At 50.6% G+C, this 22,509-nt stretch overlaps 1 protein-coding gene across 3 annotated transcripts in view; it reads right to left on the bottom strand.

Moving 5' to 3' along the window:
* Positions 1-22,180, bottom strand: part of PLBD2 (phospholipase B domain containing 2) — a 35,139-nt gene extending 12,959 nt beyond the window's left edge. For 2 of the 3 annotated variants that reach the window (XM_017946229.3, XM_003907198.4), the window contains exons 1-6: positions 21,864-22,180; positions 13,426-13,519; positions 9,525-9,683; positions 7,667-7,767; positions 7,243-7,457; positions 1,720-1,817 (exon numbers count right to left, since the gene is read on the bottom strand). In XM_017946229.3, coding sequence (XP_017801718.1) covers positions 1,720-1,817; positions 7,243-7,457; positions 7,667-7,767; positions 9,525-9,683; positions 13,426-13,519; positions 21,864-22,153 — 957 coding nt within the window. In that variant the 5' untranslated portion in view covers positions 22,154-22,180. Of the gene's footprint in view, positions 1-1,719; positions 1,818-7,242; positions 7,458-7,666; positions 7,768-9,524; positions 9,684-13,425; positions 13,520-21,553; positions 21,802-21,863 lie in introns of those variants that run through there. The other variant, XM_031650786.1, reaches the window with a different exon arrangement.
* Between the last annotated feature and the right edge of the window lie 329 nt (positions 22,181-22,509).

Raw genomic sequence — 22,509 nt, 5'->3', positions numbered from 1 at the left:
AGGCACCTATAGTCCCAGCTACTTGGGAGGCTGAGATGGGAAGATCGCTTGAGGCTGGGGAGATAGAGGCTGCAGTGAGCTGTGATCATGCCACTGCACTCAGGCCTGCATGACAGTGTGAGATCCTATCTCTGAAAAAAAAAAAATCCTGAAATTTGGTATTTCCTTCCACTGTTAACGTGACACACAATGGTATTAGCAGTCACTGGGACTGTCACTATCAGAAATCACAGATGTTTTTCCATCAGATTACAAGGCTGTACATACCTTAAAGTATCATTCATGCACCTTGCTTCTTCTAACTTAACGGTATTTATCACACCTGCTATGGATCTTATTATTCAGTGTGTTAATAAAGCAGCACATATATACTAAAAGTTTACTTACGTTTTGATAACTATATTTCACTATACTTGGTTTCCTCCATAATCCTATACATTTTGGTTTATGTATCTAAAAACACTACTCTGCCAGGCACAGTGGCTCACACCTATCATCCCAGCACTTTGGGAAGCTGAGGCAGGAGGATCCCTTGAACCCAGGAGTTCAAGACTGGTCTGGGAAATATAGTGAGACCTCATCTCTACAAGAAATTTAACAATTAGCTGAACATGGTGGCATGTGCCGGTAGTCTCAGCTACTCAGGAGGCTGAGGTGGGAGGATCGCCTGAACCCAGGAGGTGGGAGGTTGCAGTGAGCTGTGATCACACCACTGCATTCCAGCCTGAGTGACAGAGCGAGACCCTATCTCTATTAAAAAAAATTAATAAATAATAAAAATTAAAACACTATTCTGAGAAGAGGGTCACCAGCTTCCTGGACTGCCCAAGGGGTTTATGGCACAAAAACAGTTAGGGACCCTGATGGAAGGGAAGTGTCCTGCCTGGACCTTTTCCTGGTAATCAGGTGGAACCATTTCATGTGTCCCTCCCCAGCTGCCTCAGTCCCCTCCCCACCTGGGCCACAGCATGGGGGTTACCTCACCCACTGCCTGGCCCTCTCTTGCCTCGTTCCACACTCAGAGAAAAGCAAGGGATCAGACGAGAAGAAGAGTGCCTGCCCCTCCCGTCCCCGCAGGGAGCTGGCATTCTCTGTGCTAAGAGTGTTTTTTAGAGTGATGTTTTTTCTCCTCTGTAGCGTTGCCCTGGAGATCAAAGGGTTCACTTTCTCAGCGAGGAGTGCCAGGGACAGATTTCTAAACAAGTCTGGACCCCAGCCAGGAAAAAAGATGAAAACAACATACTGTAAACAGCCTCTATTCAGCAAACCTGGTCAGGTCAGAGGGGCTCTGAGGAAAGCAAGAGGGAGGCAGGAGAGAGAAGCGTTGGGGATGCGGGGGCACAGTCATCCTGAATACACAAAAACAAGGGAGGTCACTGAGGTCAGGGATAGTCCCAAACATCCCCAAGTCCAGCCTTTCCTGACAACCAGGGTTACATGCAGAGTCCCAGGCCATCTGCAGGTTTTGGGGGCCCTGTGCGGGGCCTGGGGGTCTACACTTAAACACGCCCTTGTGGTAGTCCAAGTCCCCAGAGCAGGGGAAGGGCGAGTCTGGGCTCTGAATGGCAGGTGGGGCAGCGTCCACCTGGTCCTCCGCTGCACCCCTGGCTCCTACATGGCACCCAGCACTGGGCTGCAGCCTGGTCCCCACTTGCTGCAGGAATCAATCCTGCCAGCTCAGAGCCCCAGGAACGGAGGAGACGAGAGAAGGGGACTCACCAGCCCGCTGCCCAGGATGTAGAAGTCGTCGCAGGAGAAGATGGTGCCAGGGTAGGAGGAGAAGACCAGCTTGTTGCCGGGAACCAGCGGGGAGTCCCCTGTGCGGGGAGAGCGAGCCAGGGATGCTGGTCAGACAGGCCCAGGTGGAGGCCCCTGCACCCTACCTAACAAGACTCAGGTCTCAAGGTGGGGCACAGGCAGGCCTCTGAGGAAGCCCCCACTGTGTCCTTTTTGACATTTAGCAACTGAGGTCATTGGGCATAGAAAAGTGCATATGTGTGCAAGTAAAAATAAAAGCCAGCAGCAAACTTCTATAGCTGGCCCTCCACGTCCTTGGGTTCCACAGCCTTGGATTCAATTGACTGAGGACCAAAAATACTAGGAAAAAAACATGATTAAAAAGAAAAACACTAAAAGAGAATATAAATTTTTAAAATACAGTATAACAACTATTAACATAGCACTTACATTGTATTAGGTATTATAAGTAGAGATTATAGGATATGGAGGATATGCATAGGTTATATGTAAACAGTTGGCCGTGTTACAGAAGAGACCTGAGCTTCCACAAGGGCTCCTGGAGCCAACTCCCTCCCCAAAACTGAGGGACAACTCTGTGTGTGTGTGTGCATACGTGCCTGTGTGTTAAATATATACAGTCAGATACACAAACAGGTATTTTGTATTTTGTTCACTGGACCCTTTTTTTTTTTTTTTGGAGACAGAGTTTCGCTCTCATTGCCCAGGCTGGAGTGCAGTGGGGCGATCTCAGCTCACTGCAACCTCCACCTTCCAGTTGTAAGTGCTTTTCCTGCCTCAACCTCCCGAGTAGCTAGGATTACAGGCCCACCCCCTGCAGGTACCCTCACTCCTGCCCTAGAATTCCTTCTACCTGAAGCCTATCCCTTGACAAGTACTAGTCTGGTTTTACGCACTGTCTCCGGCAGGCCTACTGTGACCTCACGCTTATGCTGGAAGCTTATTACCCCTGTGATCTTGTAAATTGACTCCTTACAACCGCCCTGCATATGGGGGTAGGGAATTATCATCTCCACTTTGCAGATAAGGAAATCTGAGACTCAGAAAGGCTAAGTAACTTAGCAGAGGCCAAACAGTTAAATGGCTGAACAGGGATTTACCCAGGCCTCTTCCCTCCAGTGCTCCAGACTTCTGTGTGTAGCTCTCTGAATTATCCTTTGTGTAATTTTTTTGGTTTGTTTTTTGTTTTTCGTGTTTTTTTGTTTTGTTTTTGTTTTTGTTTTTTGAGACAGAGTCTTGCTCTGTTGCCCAGGCTAGAGTGCAGTGGGGGGATCTTGGCTCACTGCAACCTCTGCCTCCTGGGTTCAAGTGATTCTCTTGCCTCAGCCTCCTGAGTAGCTGCAATTACAGGCATCCACCGTCACGTCCAGCTAATTTTTGTATTTTTAGTAAAGACAGGGTTTTACAATGCTGGCCAGGCTGGTCTCGAACTCTGACCTCAAGTGACCCACCAGCCTCGGCCTCCCAAAGTGCTGCAATTATAGGTATGAGCCACCGCGTCCAGCCTGAATTATCTATTCTATATTAAATCTTTGCACTTTAAAAGAAAGGGACCACTAGGCCAGGCATGGTGGCTCATGCCTGTAATCCCAGCACTCTGGAAGGCCAAGGTCAGGAGGCCAGGAGTCTGAGACCAGCCTCACCAATATGGTGAAATCCCATATCATAGCCAGGCAGAGGGGTGCGTGCCTGTAGTCCCAGCTACTCAGGAGGCTGAGGTGGGAGAATAGCTTGAACCTGGGAGGTGGAGGTTGAAGTAAGCCAAGATTGTATCACTGCACTCCAGCCTGGGCAACAGAGTGAGACTCTGTCTCAATTAAAAAAAAAAAAAAGAAAAGAAAAGAAAAGGAAAAAAGCACAGTGGGACCCAGCGCAGTGGCTCACATCTGAAATCCCAGCGTTTTGGGAGACTGAGGCAGGAGTATCACCTGAGGCTAGAAGTTTGTGACTATCCTGGGTAGCACAGCAAGACCCTATCTCAAAATCAATAAATAATTTGAAAAACAAAACACGTGGTGGACCAAAAGGCAGTACCAGCAACTCTCCAAGGCAGCCTAGTGGTCAAAAGAAGGAAGTTGCAAATAATTCACATGGTATAATCTTAACTATGCTTTTTAAAAAACTCAGCAAACATTTTAGAGCAGTGAAACTACTCTGTATAATACTACAATGATGGGTATAGCTTCATTCATTCCATGCATGAAGCCCACCCTTGCAAAATTTTTTGTTTTTTTGAGACGGAGGCCCACTCTGTTGCCTAGGTTGGAGTACAGTGGCACCATCTTGGCTCACTGCAACCTCTGCCTTCACAGTTCAAGCAATTCTGGTGCCTCAGCCTCCCGAGTAGCTGGGATTACAGGTGTGCACCACCACACCGAGCTAATTTTTGTATTTTTAGTAGAGACGGGGTTTTGCCACGTTGGCCAGGCTGGTCTTGAACTCCTGGCCTCAAGTGATCTACCTGCCTCAGCCTCCCAAAGTGCTGGGTTTACAGGCATGAGCCATTGTGTCAGGCAAGGTACATTTTTTAAAGTCTAGGAGAAAACATAACCAAATGTTCACAGAAATTTTATCTTTCGGGTTGTGGAGTGTTCGAGTGATTTTCATTGTGAGAGTGTTTTGGTGGATTCTCCAATGTTCTATAACATACCTGTATGACTTACGCAGTTTTTAAAAGCTATTAAAATTTTAATGGATAAACAGCAATGAGAATGATAGATCTACAGCTACACAGTAATACAGATGAATCTCACAGACATGCAGAACAAATGAGCACACACTACACAATTCCATTCACATGACATTCAAAACCAGGCAAACCTAACCTACACTGTGAGAAATCAGGATAGGCAGTTGCATCCCTTGACGTCGGCTGTTCAAGATCAGCCTGGCCAACATGGTGAAACCCCATTTCTACTAAAAATACAAAACTTAGCTGGGTGTGGTGGTGTGTGCCTGTAATCCCAACTACTCAGGAAGCTGAGGCAGAAGAATTGCTTGAACCCAGGAGGTGGAGGTTGCAGTGAGCCGAGATTGCACTACTGCCCTCTAGTCTGGGTGACAGAGCAAGACTCTGCTTCAAAAAAAAAAAAAACCAGAAATCAGGATAGAGATGATGCTGGGGTGGGGTGTGTCTGGAAACGGATACGAGAGAAGCTTCTAGGGGCAGGGAATGTTCTGTTTCTCCAGATGGATGCTATATACAGGTGTTCCATATGCAAGAAATTCAAGTTGTACACTTACGGTGTACACGATTTCCTGTATAAATGTCAATTTAGAGTTTACTGAAATTTCAACGAATGGACATATTTGTTACCAAACCAGTGTGACAGCAGACTGGCTTATACACACTCCCCATGCAGAAGCTGAAGGGTCTCTCTAGGGACAGACTGGAGTCGGAGAATTGCTGGATCACTGGAGTGACAGATTTTGAATTTTATCAGATGCCAGCTGGATTCCTCTTAAAAGTAGCTGTGCCAATGCATACTCCCATTAGCAACGAATAAGGCTGGACACTTCCCCACCTCCTGGTCCCATCAAGTTTTTACATTTGGCCAAGAAGGAGGAACTGCAAACATTTGGCAGTGGTATCCCTGGGGTTGATGCTGGGGCCTGGGATGAAGGATATGGCACTATAGAGGACTTTGACCTTGACTGTAAACTATTTTTTTCTTTATTAGAGACCAGGTCTTGCACTGTCACCCAGGCTGGGGTGTCGTGGCGTGATCACTGTTCACTGCAGCCTCGACCTCCTGGGCTTAAGCAATCCTCCTCCTTCAAACTCCCAAGGCGCTGGGATTACAGGGATGGGCCACTGTGCCCAGCCAGTTTTCACATTTAACAGGAAGAATGTATTCATGCACTCCTTGCAATTGGTTGTTTGCAAAAACAGCTCTAATTCTTCCCATGCCTGCATCCAAGCCATGTGCAATGTGACTCTGCAGTTCCTCACAGCAAATGGTGGAGTCTTTTCTCCCATCTCTGGAGTCTGGGCTGGCCACCTGACTTGATTTGGGTAAAGAATGCTGTGTCAGCCAGGCACGGTGGCTCACATCTTTAATCCCAGTACTTTAGGAGGCTGAGGCGGCTGTATCACCTGAGGTCAGGAGTTCAAGACCAGCCTGGCCAACATGGCAAAACCCCATCTCTACTAAAAATACAAAAATTAGCCAGACACAGTGGCACATTTCTATAATCCCAGCTACTTGGGAGGCTGAGGCAGAGAATCACTTGAACCTGGGAGGCAGAGGTCACAGTGAGCTGAGATTGTGCCACTGCACTCCAGCCTAGGCGACAGAGCAAGACTCTGTCCAAAAAAAAAAAAAAAAAAAAAAAGCTGTGTCAAGCCACGTGTGGTGGCTCACACCTGTAATCCAAGCACTTTGGGAGGCCAAAGTGGGCAGATCACTTGAGGTCAGGAGTTCAAGACTAGCCTGGCCAATATGGGAAAACTCTGTTTCTACTAAAAATACAAAAATTAGCTGGGCATGGTGATGCATGCCTGTAGTCCCAGCTACTCAAGAGGCTGAGGCAGAAGAATTGCCTGAACCCTGGAGGCAGAGGTTGTAGTTAGCTGAGATCACGCCACTGCATCCCAGCCTGGGCACCAGAGCAAGATTCTGTCTCAAAATGAAAAGAATGCTGTGTCAGTTTCACCAAGGCCTCAAGAGGCCTTCACCACATCCTGCCCCCATGCCACACGAACAGGCCTGTGCTCACCTGCTGATGATGAAAGACCACATAGCCCGGCTGTCCCCATCACCCTGGCTGACAATCAACCCCAGGCAGGAGAAGAGGCCATCCCAAGCCAGCCAGCCCACCCCAGCTGACCTGCCAGCAGACTGCAGATGCATCAGTGAGCCTAGCCAAGATCAGCCCAGCCCAGCCCAGAAAACCAAAACCACCCAGCTGACCCATAGAGGCAGGAGCAAAAAAATACATAGTGGTTATTTAAGCTGCTGTTGTTTAAAATGTTGGGGTAACTTGGTAAGCAGCAATAGGTAAAATAAAAAAGGAATAAACATGTAAAACAAGATGAACTGGTTGGGTGCAGTGGCTCACATAAGTAATCCCAGTACTCTGGGAGGCCAAGTGAGGAGGATCACTTGAGCCCAGGAGTTTGAGACAAGCCTGGGCAACATAGTGAGACTCCATCTCTTAAAAATAAAAAAATAAAAAAATTAGCTGAGTGTGGTGCTACACACTTGTAGTTCCAGATACTTGGGAGGCTGAGGCAGGAGGATAACCTGAGCCTGGGAAGTCAAGGCTGCAGTGAGCCACGACTGCCACTGCACTCCAGCCTCGGCAACAGAGCAAGACCCTGACTCAAAAAGAAAAACAACAAAAACAAGATGAACTCTTGAAATATCCCTACAGTGACTCTGTGTGTTGGGAGGGTTTCCAAGGCCCACAACTCCTAGGACCACTTCCCACGTGTGTGCCCACCCACTCGTTCATCCCCCAGACACACCCACACCCACCTACCCTGGGGGCCTTCCCGGAACTGGAGCCAGTACTTCTTGATGACACGCAGCATGTGCTGGTAGTTGTTCCAGGTATTGTGGGCAACCAGGAGGTCACTCTGGCCAGGGAGCAGCTTGATGAGCGCGGAGCAGGAGCCGGAGCCCAGAGAAGGTTTGATCTTGGTCTTGTTCAGGGCCAGCTCCAGGTCTTCCAGGTCCCCAGAGAGCTGTAGCAGGCTGAGGAGGGCCAGGGCACCAGAGGGTTACCATGCCTGCTGTTTTGTACCCATTTTGCAGAGGAGAAAGCTGAGGCTCTAGGAGGTCAGCTGACTGCTCCAAGGCCACAGAGCCAGGCAGTGGCAGGGTTGACGCTGGAACCCAGGTCTGTCCGACTATGAGTGTGTAGCCCTTCTTCCCACCCTGTCCACTCTGGGGGTGGCACTTACAGGAACCCCAAGGGTTTGATGGTGAACTTCCCAGCTGGGAAGCTCACACGGCCTTCGTAGCTGTCCTCCAGGCCTTTCAGCTGCAGGAGGGTCAGCCGCACCTAGGGGAGGGGGCAGGGGCAGAGGGAGGGTGAGGCCTCTCCTCCAGGCTCACACCTTCTCCTTCAATGGGAGGGGCTCTGGCCTGGGGGTTCAGACAGAGCAGGAGGCCCAGGGGTACCCTCCAGACTCCAGCCAGCCTTGACTCCCCCAAACTACCACCCACACCTCCATGATGAGCACTCTCCTGCTTTCAAGGAATTAACTCTATGTCTCTGCCCTGTGTTAACCCCAAATCAGGCCCACTTAAGAGCCTAGTTTAAAAGCCACCTATTCTAGGACGCCTCCAAGCCTAGCCTGGCCTCCGGCCAACTGCTCGTGTTCTGAGTTCAGTTGCTGACTGTGTACTTGCCCCTCGGGGTGCCACCTCTCATGCCTGGCCTCCCATTGTCATTCTTTTGCCTCAACACCCTATAACCATGAAGTACTATCAGTGTGGCCCTCATGGGGCCTTGGCAGAACACTGGGCCTGTCAAGCATCTGCAAGATGGATGGGTGGGTTGTTGGATGGATGGGTTGGGTGGATGGATGGATGGATGGATGGATGGATGGGTAGATGGGTGATTTGACAGAAGGAGGTGGATGAAGTGGTAGGTGGGGTGGGTGGATTATATAGATGGATGAATGGATGGATGGACAGAATGGGTGAATGTCTGGATACTCCGAATGGATAGGTGGGTAAATGGATGGATGGATGGATGAATGAGTGAATGGATAATATGTAGATGAGTGGGTGTGGGTGGGTGGATGGATGGATGGATGGATGAATAGGTGGGTAAATGAATGGACGGATGGAGTGAGTGAACAGATGGATAGGTAGATGGGTGAGTGGGTGGATGGGTGGATGAATGGATGCATGGATGGATGGATGGATGGATGGATGGATGGATGGATGGATGAATGGGTGGGTAAATGAATGGACGGATGAGTGAGTGAACAGATGGATAAGTGGAATGGGTGAGTGGGTGGATGGGTGGATGAATGGATGCATGGATGGATGGATGGATGGATGGATGCATGGGTGGTGGATGTGCGGAACGGACAAGTAGATGGGTTGGTGGTAGAAAAGCCTGTCTTACAGTGTGAGTAGGTGGGTGGGCGCACCGTGAGAAGTTCTACAGAGGAAAATGGTGCACACCTGGCCTAGGCTAGGCAGACATGCTAACAGGCATTGATGGCCACTTTACAGAGACAGCCTGTCGTGTGTACCTCACAGTAAACACCTGACATTTTCCAGGGAATCCATAAGTAACTGACTGTTCCAATGAAGGCCTAGCCAGTGGCCCAAAGGCAGAGCGCCTGCCTGGGCCTCTCTGTTAGCAGCCAGCTGATCAGCAGCTCACTCAAGGAAAGAAAAACAAAATTCACCGTGTCCAGACTTGCGGGGATTTTCTGGTTTTCCCCTTCCCCTCTTTCTCATAACGTCTTTACTTGCATCCAACGTAATCAATCTACCAAGCAAGTATACAAGTAAAACGCCATAGTATGCAAGTAAAACACCATGCTAACAATTGACTATCTGTTTTTGGTCATTCTTTGACAGTAGGTAGGCTAGGATGGATGGATGGAGTTCTAGCAAGTGGACAGATGGAGACTGGGCAGATGGATGAGTGGCAGGTCGGCTAGGAGGGATGGAGATGATGATGGACACGGGGCGGCTGGGCAGCTGGACATGCCACAAGGCTGGCCAGGACAGCAGGGGACAGGATGGCTGGCCAGCTGGAAGCCCCCTCCGACCGAGCGTGGCAGCTGGGCTCACCTGGTGCCAGTAAGCTGAGTCTGGATTTGACTCCATCTCTTCCTGCATCCACTCCAGGTTGGCCTCCAGGAAGCTCTTCAGCCTCTCACAGTAGCCGACTTCGTACTCAAAGGGGCCGCAGTAATTCACCACTGTGTTCATCCAGTGCATGTAGATGAGCTGCGGGGTAGGGAGTGGGCGAGGCGGGGGTGGGCAGCTGAGGTGCTCTCTTCCCTGAGAGCCCCCCACCCAGGCTGCCCCAGAGCGGAGGCTACTGGTGTGGCCACCTGAGCCCTTGCTCATGCTGTCCTGTCCCTGGAGGCTCCTCTCCCTGCCCAGCTCTGCCCCGCTAGGGACCCCAGGCCCCTGGAAGTTGCCCTGAGAGCCTTTAGCCTGCAAAGCCTATAACTGATGGCTCCACCTCTGTTACTGGGGACCCCAATTCTATGTCACGTGTTCAGTTAATTGAAATCCAAGATGTGTTTTTTTGTTTTTGGTTTTTGGGGGCAGGTCTTGCTCTATCTGGGGCTGGAGTGCAGTGGTAGCGATCACCGGCTCACTGCAAGCTCCGCCTCCGGGTTCCATTCTCCTGCCTCAGCTCCGAGTGGCTTCTGGAACTACGAGCACTTCCACCTATTTATTTGGCTAGTTTTTGTATTTTTTTTTTTAGTAGAGACGGGGTTTCACCGTGTTAGCCAGGATGGTCTTGATCTCCTGACCTTGTGATCCGCCCATCTTGGCCTCCCAAAGTGCTGGGATTACAGGCTTGAGCCACCGCGCCCGGCCAGTCAATCCATGAATGTTTTTTCTGAGCACCTATTATGTTCCATTCTAAGCACTGAGGACACAGCAGGGAACAAAACAGCAATACCCCTGCTGACTCCACTGGGCAAGAGAATGCCGTGCCAGTTTCACCCAGACCTCATGCAGCCCTCTGCACTTCCCACTGAGATGCCACCTGCATGAGTCCAGACTCGCCTGCTAGGGGACAAAAGACCACATAGCCTGGTCATCCCCATGAGTGAGTGGCAGCACTCACTATCTCAGGATTGATGGCTTCATGACCGCTGCTCCATCACCATCTCACTGAAACACATCCAAATCCTGTTCATCCTTCAAGGCCCACTAAGACACCACCTCCTCCATGCAGGCCTGCATGACTTCCACAGCATTTCCCCACTGCCTGTCCCATACCACGTTCTGGGCTGGGATCAGGGGACATAGCTGGGGACAAGACATATTACCACCCACAACAAGCCCACAGGCTGGAGGGGGAAGCAGCAGGGCACACCAGTTAGGAGCGAGACGTGGGTTAGACAGAGCTGAGGTTGAATGGTGCCTCCTCTGCAGACAGGCTGGCTGACCTTGGGAAAGCAGCTTTACCTCTCTGGGCCCAAGCCTGCCCATCCATCCAGGGAGGTACACATACTTCCCTCAGAGGGTTAGGGTAGAGGCTCAGTGAGACATTGTGGGCAAAGTGCCTGGCACATGGGCCTGGGATTCCTGACATGAGAGCCACTTGTGCCCTTGCCTCAGTGTCCCCAGGAGGCTGTGAGCCTCTTGAGAGACTGAACCATGTCTCATTCACCACTGAGCACCCAAAACAGCCCTAGCCCAGCATCTGACCACTTTCTCAGACACTAAGGACCCAGAGGGCCACCCACAGCTGTGACTGGGTGGCAGAAGGAGCAGCGTGAGTTTTATAAAATGGTGTCCCACTGGATGCTGTCCTCCGTGATGTGCTCTTTCCCCTTTGCCTCCAGGCATCTCAGATTCATTCATTTCCACTGCTCTGTCATGCTGCACTGTGCACCTCCACCCAGTTAGCCATTCACCTGCCTGTGGTGTTTTAAGGACTCCCACTTTGGGGCTGCTTTGAGCACCTTATGCACATCCGTGGGTCACCTCTAGGGTATACACCCAAGTAGCAGGGCTGCTGGGTCCTAGGGCACATGCAGGTTCAACTCCATAAGTTGATGCCAAATTATTTTCCAACTTGGGTGACCCAATGCATGCCTCCATCTGCAGCATGGGAGACAGCTGTCACTCCACAGCTTCGCCTACTTCTTGTTTGTTTTTTTGTGTGGTTTTGTTTTGTTTTTTTGAGACAAGGTCTCATTCTGTCACAAGGCTGGAGTATAGTGGTACAATCCTAGCTCACTGCAGCCTCCAACTCCTGGGCTCAAGCAATCCTCCCTCCTCAGTCTCCCAACGTCCTGGGATTACGCCTTTGGGCTGCTGGTTAGGCCATCAGTGGAAAAGTCAGTAATTTATGCATTCCCTGGAAAATGTCAGGTGTTTACTGTGAGGTACACATGACAGGCTGTCTCTGTAAAGTCATCATCAGTGCCTGTTAGCATGTCTGGCTAGCCTAGGCCAGGTGGCTCGTACGTGTAATCCCAACACTCTGGGAAGCCGAGGCAGGCAAATCACTTGAGGTCAGGAGTTTGAGACCAGCCTGGCCAACATGGTAAAACCCCATCTCTACTGGAAATGTAAAAACTAGCCAGGCATGGTGGTGCATGCGTGTAATTCCAGCTACTCCAGAGGCTGAGGCACGAGAATCATTTGAACCCAGGGAGACAGAGATTGCAGTGAGCTGAGATTGTGCCACTGTACTCCAGCCTAGGTGACAGAGCGAGACTATGTCTCAAAAAAAAAAAAAAAAAAAAGAAAAGAAAAAGAAAATTACACTAGGTACTATCTGATACACAGAAAAAATATATAACATATTCTAAGTTATGAAGCATGATAATAAAATGAACATCCAAACTAAAACCTAGAATGTTACTGATACCATTGAGCATCCCCTAAGCCCCTGCCTCCTCTACCCCTAGAGGCACCCACCACACTAAATGTGGTAGCTTTCGAGCCCTTTCATTCATTCATTTATATTGAGATATAGTCAGCATACCATAAAATTCACCATTTAAAAATGCACAATTTCGCTGGGCACAGTGTCTCATGCCTGTAATCCCAGCACCTTGGGAGGCCGAGATGGGCAGATCACCTGAGGTCAGGAGTTTGAGACCAGCCTGGCCAACAGGGCGAAAGCCTACCTCTAATATAAATGCAAAAATTAGGTGGGCGTGGTGGTGCGCATCTGTAATCCCAGCCACTCGGGAGGCTGAGGCAGGAAAATCTGGGAAGCAGAGTTTGCAGTGAGCCGAGATCACATCACTACACCCCAGCCTGGGTGACAGAGGAAGACTCTGTCTCAAAAAAAAAAAAAGTACAATTCATGGTTTGTAATGTATTCATAAAGTTGTGCAACCATCACCACTCTCTAACTCCAGAACCTCTTCATCATCCCAGAAAGAAACCCCATATCCATCAGCAGTCATTCCCCACTCCCCACAAGTCCCTGGCACCCACTAGTCGGCTTTCTGTCTCTGTAGATTTGCTTATTCTGAACATTTTATATAAATAGAATCATACAGTATGTGCCCTTTTGTGACTGGCTTTTTTCGTTTAGCATGTTTTCAAGGTTCTTTCATGTTCTGGTATGTGTCAGCCCTTCATTCCCTTTTACAGCCGAATAAGGTTGCATTGTATGATAGATCACATTTCATGTATCCATTCATCAGCAGCGGGGCATTCCAGTTGTTTCCACTCCCTTACTTTTGTTAAGCTACTTTTACTGCATGCGATGAGTCCCTGAACAACGTATTATTTTGCTTTACTTGTTATTGAGCTTTATAAGAAGTCAGACAATATCAGAAGTGGGTGAGAGCCAGGCACAGTGGCCGGCCCCTAATGTAATTTTCTAAAGAATACGTGTCCACTTTTTTCCCCCAAATAGATGGAGGGCTATGGCAGGAGTTGGGGGGCCTACTCTGCACACATCTCAAAAGCACGTCGGGGAACACGCTGGTGGGGGTGGGGGAGGGTGGGAGCCCCATGTCCCCACCTTGGCCCTTACCTCCTCCGACACAGCAGCCTCCACCACGCCGGCTGCATAGGCCTGCAAGCTGTCATTGTATCCGCTACTCGTGCCCAGCTCCAGAAAGGCCCACCTGGAGGGGAAGGAAGGGACAATCAGCGAGTGGCAGAGGCCCCTAGCTAGACACACGGCATCTCCAGGCTTACACCATGAAAATGACACAGTGGTCAGTAGACACTCACGTGAATGTCCGTCTGTCCATCTTTGTGAGCTTGCAGGATTAAATCCCTCCAAGAGGAACTACTGGCTCAAAGGGCACATGTATTTTTGATTTTTGTAGATATTGACAAACAGCCTCCCCCAAAAATGTAGGACCCATCTACATTCCCTCACCCACAATAACACCAGCTAACATCCATTGAGGATGAGATGTTAGCTCTGTGCCAAGCCATGTTCTAGTCACTTTCATGTCTATTAACTCATTGAGTCCCTGTGATAATCCTATAATCCTATAAGGTGGGCAGAGTTATCAACCCCATCTTGTCCCTCTTGCAGAAGAGGAGGAAATTAACACACAGACTTATGTCACATACCACCCCCAACCCTATGTCCATGCCCTTTGCCAGGAGACGACAGTCCTCCACCAATGGCCAAGTATCCTTCCCTGCTCCTTCATTTGGGCTTGGTTGTGTCACGTGACCTGCTTTGGCCAATGGGATGTGGATGAAAGTGACAGCGTGCTGGTTATAAGATTAGCCTTCAGGAAGCCTCGCTTGCCCCTTTGTGCCTCTGCCATCACCATGGGAAGAACAAGCCCCAGCCAGCCCACTGGTACCAGGGATATGAGAGCCACACAAGCACACCAGGTCTGTAGAGCTGCAACATGAAGTACAGCTGCCCCAGCAGCCCCACAAATCCATGAGGATTAATGTTGTTGGTTTAAGCCCTTGGGTTGGGGCTGGTTTATCACACAGCACTGCTGCCCAATACTAGCGGATACACCTGAAAGGTCACAGAGTTGGCAGGGGCAGGATTCACTTCCAGGCAGGCTGGCTCCCACTCCTCTGAAGGAGCGCTTCTCAACCTCTGCGGCATATGCAGGTCACCTGAAGGCCTGGTTAGAAGGCAGATTCTGAACAGTTCTGCGATGGGGTCTGAGACTACATTTTTTTTTTTTTTCCTGAGACAGAGTCTGGCTGTTCCCCAGGCTGGAGGACACTGGCATGATCTCAGTTCACTGCAACTTCTGCTTCCTGGATTCAAGTGATTCTCCTGCCTAAGTCTCTGGAGTAGCTGGGATTACAGGTGTGAGTCACCACACCCAGCTAATTTGTGTATTTTTAGTAGAGACAGGGTTTCACCATGTTGACCAGGCTGATCTTAAACTCCTGGCCTCAAGAGGTCTGGCCACCTCAGCCTCCCAAAGTGCTGGGATTATAGGCACTTTGTTAAGCTACTTTACAGTAGCTTAAGGCCACTGCGCCAGGGTTTTTTGTTTGTTTGTTTGTTTTGAGACAGATCTTGCTCTGTCACCCAGGCTGGAGGGCAGTGGCATGATCTTGGCTCACTGCAGCCTCCAGCCTCCCAGGCTGGGTGTGGTGGCGCATGCCTGTAGTCCCAGCTACTCTGGTGGCTGAAGCATGAATCGCTTGAACCTGGGAGGTTACAGTAAGCTAAGATTGTGCCACTATACTCCAGCCGGGGTGACAGAGTAAGACTCTGTCTAAAAAAAAAAAATTATTCCAACAACCCTATGACATGGGTTTTATTCTCCCCATTTTACAGATGTAGGGAACCGAGGCTCCCACATAACACAGTGAGATGAAATGATTTGCCCAAGGTCACACAGCAGGTGAGCAGCAGAGCTGAGACTAACATTCATGAGTGCATGCTCTGCGCCTCTAACTCAACTCAGGTTTGCGGGGGAGTGTTGGGGGCAAGGAGGTATAGTTCTTATCAAATGCAGATGACAGCCATGAACTTCGGGCTAATGATTCACATATCACAGATAAGGACAGAAAAAAACTAAGATTTTAAATTTCAAGGACAATGGAAGACAAAGAGTTTGGGTTTGGGGTCCCTCCGACTTGGTCTGAATCCCTGGGTAGATCCCTTCTTGGTTGTGTACCTTTGGGCAAACTGCTTTACCTCTTGGGGCCTCGGTTTTCTCATCTGTAAAACGGGCAGAGTGACTCCCCCTTCAGAAGACTGCTGTGGCATGTGCCAGGAGAGAACACACATTATGCACTCACCAAGTATTTGTCTCATCAAGAATCTGAGAGGGGATGGCGCAGTGGCTCATGCCTGTAATCCCAGTGCTTTGGGAGGCCGACGTGGGAGGATCACTTGAGGCCAGGAGTATGAGACCAGCCTGGGCAACAAAGTGAGACCCCCCTCTCTACAAAAAATACAAAATAAATTAACCAGGTGTGGTGGTGCTCGCCTATAGTCACAGGAGGCTGGGGCTAAGGTGGGAGGATTGTGTAAGCCCAGGAGGTCGAGGCTGCAGTGAGCTATGATCATACCACTGTACTCCAGTCTAAGCAGTAGAGCAAGATGCTATCTCATTTAAAAAAAAAAAAAAAAATCTGAGAAGGTAGGAGTTTGAGGAGACCCGATGAATGTGATGATGGGAGGAAGATTATAACAGGGCCCAATATGCAGATCCCTCATGATAAAAGCTGGCAGTGGATTAAAGGAGACCTTGGACGAACTGCATAAAACCAAAAAAACTGTGCAGTCGCGAGCCCCAGTAGTAACTGAGTGGCCAGTGGCCTCCTCCAGGGCACACCTGGTGAGAGCTGCCCCTTCTAGCAAGGGTGGGCTCCACCAAGGCCTCGGCACTGAGGCCCCGGAGACGGGCAGCGGTTAGGGACCCATTCCCTGGCCGGATGCTCATACAGCCCTGCAGAGATGGGCATAAGGGCCCTTCTTCATAGCAGGACTTTTCTCCAAAGCCAGAAAAGATGGGCCTTCCCGAAACGCCCACTGTTAGGGGCCTGATACAATAATCACACACGCCGTGGCGGACTGATGTGCTGATGAGCAAAGAGGTCAGAGATGAAGTTCAAAAAAAAGTAGAGAAGTCCAAATGGTAGGCACAGGCCAAGCCCATATGTAAATGCATCACACACCACATATGCCTCTACATTTATATATATGGAAGAAGGTTTAGGCCTCTTTATGCATAGAAATTTCTGGAAGAACGAGCTAAAAGGCCAGGCGTGGTGGCTCACGCCTGTAATCCCAGCACTTTGGGAGGCCGAGGCGGGTTGATCACAAGGTTAGGAGATCGAGACCATCCTGGCTAACATAGTGAAACCCTGTCTCTACTAAAAATACAAAAAATTAGTCAGGTGCAGTGGCTGGCGTCTGTAGTCCCAGCTACTCGGGAGGCTGAGGCAGGAGAATGGCGTGAACCCAGGAGGCAGAGCTTGCAGTGAGCTGAGATCCCGCCACTGCACTCCAGCCTGGGCAACAGAGCAAGACTCCCCCTCAAAAAAAAAAAAAAGAAAAAAAAAGCTAAAAGTGCTTATATCTAGGAAGAATGGTAGGTAGAGGTTTTTACTTCCCATATCCCATCCCCTCTTTCTAAACTGCTAGAAATTTGTTCTGTTTTCTTTTGTTTTGTTTTGTTTGAGATAGGGTCTCACTCTGCCACCCAGGCTGGAGTGCAGTGGCGTGATCACAGCTCACTATAGCCTCACCTGGACTCAAGCAATCCTCCTGCCTCAGCTTCTGAGAGGCTGGAACTACAGGCACGCACCACCATGCCCAGCTAATTTTTTATATTTTTTGCAGAGACAGGGTCTCACCAGGTTGCCCAGGCTGGTCTCAAACTCGGCTCAAGCAATCCTCCTGCCTTGGCTTCCCAAAGTGCTGGCATTACAGGTACAAGCCACTGCGCCTGGCGAGAACACTTTAGAGCGCATCTATAACTAGATGTACTTATTAAAGACTACTCTTCGGTCAGGCACAGTAGCTCACACCTGTAATCCTAGCACTTTGGGAGGCTGAGGTGGACAGATCACTTGAGGTTAGGAGTTCAAGACCAGCCTGGCCAACATGGTGAAACCCTGTCTCTATTAAAATTACCAAAAGAAAAAAAAAATAGCCAGGTATAGTGGCACACACCTGTAATCCCAGCTACCAGGGAGGCTGAGGCAGGAAGATCACTTGAACCCGGGAGGCGGAGGTTGCAGTGAGCCAAGATCATGCCACTGCACTCCAGCCTGGGTAACAGAGCAGACTATCTCAAAAAAAATAAATCAAACGAAGACTACTCCTTATTCAGAGAGTATGTCCTTTCTGCTTGTTTGCTCTAAAATTGCCAATCTTTTATGAGATAAACACTGACAGGGGTTGATAAATATTGCTCTGCTTTGTTTTTAATGCACTTGCTTGACAAAAACTTGGCAGCAGTAGATCTGTTTCCTCAATATTTTTTTTTTCCCCTGGAAAATCTATGGGCCACACTGCAATTTCATGCCAGGGGCAGCTAATGTCTCGAAAATGACTCAAGAGTCTAATCAAGGTGCCTCTTGAAAGAAGCCACATTTGAAAAAGTCGGACCACTGACATGAGCAGGGTGCCACAAATAGCTCACAAATATCAGCACCCCACTTCCGCAGTGTAGTATGGCCTTGGACGCTCTCCATGATGTGGGATGCCCCCCGTATCTGTGTCTATCACTCCTATCTCAGCCTATTTTTTTTTTTTTTTTTTTTTGAGACAGGGTCTCACTCTGTTGCCCAGGCTGGAGTGCAGTAGCACAATCACAGCTGGCTGCAGTCTCAACTTCCCAGGCTCAAACGACTAGCTGGGACCACAGGCATGCGCCACTATACCCAGCTACTTTTTCAATTTTTTGCAGAGACAGGATTTCACCATGTGGCCCAAGCTGGTCTCAAAATCCTGGTCTCTCTCCATCTTCCTGCCTTGGTCTCCCAAAACATTGGGATTACAGGCGTGAGACACAGCGCCCGGCCTCCTTTCTCATTCTCGATGGTATAGATTCATCTCTTGTGGTTGTTCAAAGAAACAGCTGGGCCTTATTTATCCATTTTACTGGGCTGGTTTTGCCTGCTGGTTGGTGGATTTGGGATGCTTCCCCATTTACTAATTTGTTAATTCCCTCTTATTTTGATTCACTGCCTCTCTCAATGGAATGGTGATTTACTTTAAGCAACCTCATCGATAAGGTGCTGGTCAGTGGGATCAGATCAGGGAAGGAAGACAAAGTAAGGTTGGAGGATACAGCTTCCCCAGGACCAAAGCCAGAGCTAGATTGAGGCAGGTTCTGCTCCTAGGGACACCTCTGCTCTCCAAGCACCAAATCCTAAATGTTTCCAGGCTGTGTAGGGGTGTTGGCCCAAAGTCAGATATGGCACAACTGAAAGAAGGTACCGAGCACAGTGGCTCACATCTGTAATTCCAGCATTTGGGGATGCTAAGGTGAGAGGATCACTTGAGCCCAGGAGTTCAAGACCAGTCTGGGCAACATGACAAGACCCTTGTTTCTACAAAAAAAAAAATTTTTTAATTAGCCAGGCATGGGGGTGCGTATCTATAGTCTGAGCTACTTGGGAGGCCGAGGTGGGAGGATTTCTTTTTTTTTTTTTTTTTTTTTTGAGACTGAGTCTGGCTCTGTTGCCCAGGCTGGAGTGCAGTGGCCGGATCTCAGCTCACTGCAAGCTCCGCCTCCCAGGTTTATGCCATTCTCCTGCCTCAGCCTCCGGAGTAGCTGGGACCACAGGCGCCCGCCACCACGCCTGGCTAGTTTTTTGTATTTTTTAGTGGAGATGGGGTTTCACCGTGTTAGCCAGGATGGTCTCGATCTCCTGACCTAGTGATCCGCCCGTCTCGGCCTCCCAAAGTGCTGGGATTACAGGCTTGAGCCACCGCGCCCGGCCGGGAGGATTTCTTAAGCCCGGGAGTTCAAGGCTGCAGTGAGCCGTGATCACACCACCGCACTCCAGCCTGGACAACAGAGTGAGACCCTGTCTCAAAAAAAAAAAAAAGAAAAACAACAACAACAAAAACCTTTTTTAAAAAATAAAAAGACAAAGGATTATGGAGTAGGGAGAATTTATCCTGATAATCCCAGGATCCCCAGTGGCAAAATCTGGGGATTTCACCAGGAAGGAGGAGGGATCCCAATTCTGAGTGAACAGAGGCATCAAATCCCTGCCCCCACCCTCCGAAATAAGACACAGAGTCCCCCACAGATCAGAGATTCTGCTGATCAGGAGCCAGGACACCCCCTATGACTTTCTTTCATCTGACCCTGAGTCCTCAAGCAGCTGTCTCTGAGGACTTCAGTTTCCTGCCTATAAAATGGGGCTTGCTGTATGGTTTTCCCCACATCAGAGCCTCAAGTGCTGGCAAACTCAAAGGGAAAGGGGCATGTGAGCGTAAGAGGAGGGGACGAGAGAGGGTGCCGAAAACAAGCCAGAAAGGCCGAGATGGGCAGATCACCTGAGGTCAGGAGTTCGAGATCAGCCTGGCCAACATGGTGAAACCCCATCTCTACTAATAATACAAAAATTAGCCAGGCGTGGTGGCACACATCTGTAATTTCAGCTACTCGGGAGGCTGAGACACAAGAATCGCTTGAACCCAGGGGGCGGAGGTTGCAGTCAGCCAAGACTGTGTCCCTGCACTCCAGCTGGGCAACACAGTGAAACTATGTCTCAAAAAATAAAATACAAACAAAAATAAACAAACAGTGCTTTCTGTGACCCCAGTGAATTTCCATGACCCTTTTGGCCCTACCTTGAGATGAAGGAACAGGCTCAGAGAGGTGAAGGGATTTGCCCAAGGTCACACAGCAGAGGGGCTGAGCCTGGAAGAACTTTCCATCCAGCACAATCAAGGAAGCCTTCTCTCCACTTCCATGTTTACCATAGTCAAGAGCAACACAGCCCAGCAGGGGCCTCCAGAGGCCAAAGCCCCCTGCCCATGCTGGGCGTCGCTCCTGCCCCTCCTCTCCTGCACAGTTCTGTCATGCCCTCTTGATTCTGCTATGCAGGGCCAAAAACATGAGTGAGTCAGCAAATAATGGGTCACCAGATCCCAGAGTCCCGGTGGCCCCCGAGGCCAGCCATAAAGCTTCAGTTCCCTCCACAGATGCCAGCTCACTCTGTGGCCTCCTCTCTCTGGGAGCCTTCCCAGATTGACCCCCACCCAGCACCCCTGTGTCTGCAGCTAATATCTCCCCCAAATCTCACATCTGTTTGATGTGCCCCCCAAGTGCCACCAGAATGGGGGTGTCCTCGGCATCCTGTGTCTCCCCAACACCTGCAGAAGTCAATGCATGCCAGCAAAATGGATAGGGGCTGCAGTGGGAGGAGGCCCTTTCTGCTGCAGGGGGCACAGTGGTCTGAGCACAGACCACATCCTGCGCATATCCTAGTGCTAGGGTTCCCTAGCATCATCTGGGCACTAGGATATGACGGATGCACCCTGGGTTCCCTAAGATCCTCCAGCACAGCCTGGATCCAGCATCTGGGCCCTGCTGACAAGACTTTGAAGCTGATCCTTCCCACTCCCACTGACTCTGATTTCCCTTCTGTCGCTGTCTTTCCCACTGAGTAGGGACCCCCACCTTGCTCAGTTGTGTCCCTAAGGCCAACCATCTGGATAATGAATAAATGAATGGGCACAAGCCCTTGTACAGAACTTGCAGCACGTGATCACCCAACTAGAGCGCATCCTCAAAATCTGGGCCACAGATGGGGAAACGGGAGCCCAGACAGGCGGAGGAGTTAGGTGAGACTCACACATCAGAATTGCCTGCATCCCAGCAATAAAGATGGTGAGCATGGCTGCCAAACACAGCATCCAGCCAAGGACTTCCCCTTGGACTAGGACACAGAAGACAAGTGAGGAGCAGAGCCCTAGCAAGGTACTAAATGGGTCTATGTGACTTTAGGGACCCTCTGCTTTTGGACTGGCCTGGAACCCAGGTTCAGTCTTGCTGCCCTGGCACTGGAAGGGAGGCAGGGAGCTGGCACTCACAAGCAAGCCACAGCCAAGCAGGTGAGAGTTAGCCTCCTGCTGAGTTCTCATCATCCCGGAGGCCTGGGGACAGGGGCTAGCCTCCATGGGGTGAGGTGGCAAAGTCTGGGGAAGGAAGCTGGCCCCCGTGGGGATAGAAGTTACCCACCAGCCATAGACCTGGTCCAGATGCAGGCACTGCGACCTTGGTGGTGGGGAACTGGCCTCTTGAGGACAGAAGTACTGTCACCACTGGCTGAAGGCAAGGGACAGGCCCCATGAGGTGAGGGATGCCGCAGTGGCCCCCTCCCAAATAGGGGACCTGGTCCACAGGGCGGTGCTGCAGCCTCGGGAGTAGCTGACCCCCAGAGAAACGGGCCCTCCCACCTGGCAAGAGGCCGGTCCTGGGAACAGGAGACGTCCGGCGCCACGCACCCCCCTCCCCTGATGGCCCCGCGTGAGGACAGGCCAACCCTTACCCGGTCTCGCGGATGGCGTTGGTGAGGTTGGCCCAGGCCACGGCGTCAGGGTGGCGGCCGTCCACCAGAAGCAGCTGGCCCGTTGCGGCGTCCAGGAGCACCGAGCGGCTGCGGGAGGCTGGAGTGACCGGCCCATCGTGCGCCCAGCGGCCCCCCGGCGCCGGGATCGCCCCCGCCAGGCCGCTCAGGAACAGCCCTACCAGCAGCGCCAGCACCAGGGCCAGCGCCAGCGCCCGCGTCAAGGCCCGGGCCAGAGGGCTGCCAGAGGAGCAGTACATCTGACCCACCATGACGGCTCAATGCCGCGCGCCGCAGCCCGGGTCACGTGACTGCGCCCCGCCGTGGGCGGGGCCGAGGGCGGGCCGGGCTTGGGCCGAGTTTTTCCGGGGTGGGAGGGGCTGGGGTGAGGGGAGGCCTACTGGGCGGGAGCCACCTTAAAGGGCCCGGCCGCCCCTTCCACCTAAGCAAACCCAGTTTAGCACACTTCCCCCAACTTTTTTTTTTTTTTTTTGAGACAAGACAAAATCTCCATCTGCCGCCCAGGCTGGAGTGCAGTGACACGATCTCGGCTCACTGCAACCTCCGCCTCCCTGGTTCAAGCGATTCTCCTGCCTCATCCTTCTAAGTAGATGGGATGACAGGCGCG

This window comes from Papio anubis, chromosome 9 (assembly GCF_008728515.1).
Source record: "Papio anubis isolate 15944 chromosome 9, Panubis1.0, whole genome shotgun sequence".
Taxonomy (NCBI): Eukaryota; Metazoa; Chordata; class Mammalia; order Primates; family Cercopithecidae; genus Papio; species Papio anubis.
The sequence above is the reverse complement of the archived record's forward strand: the minus strand, read 5'-3'. Positions and strand labels throughout refer to the sequence as shown.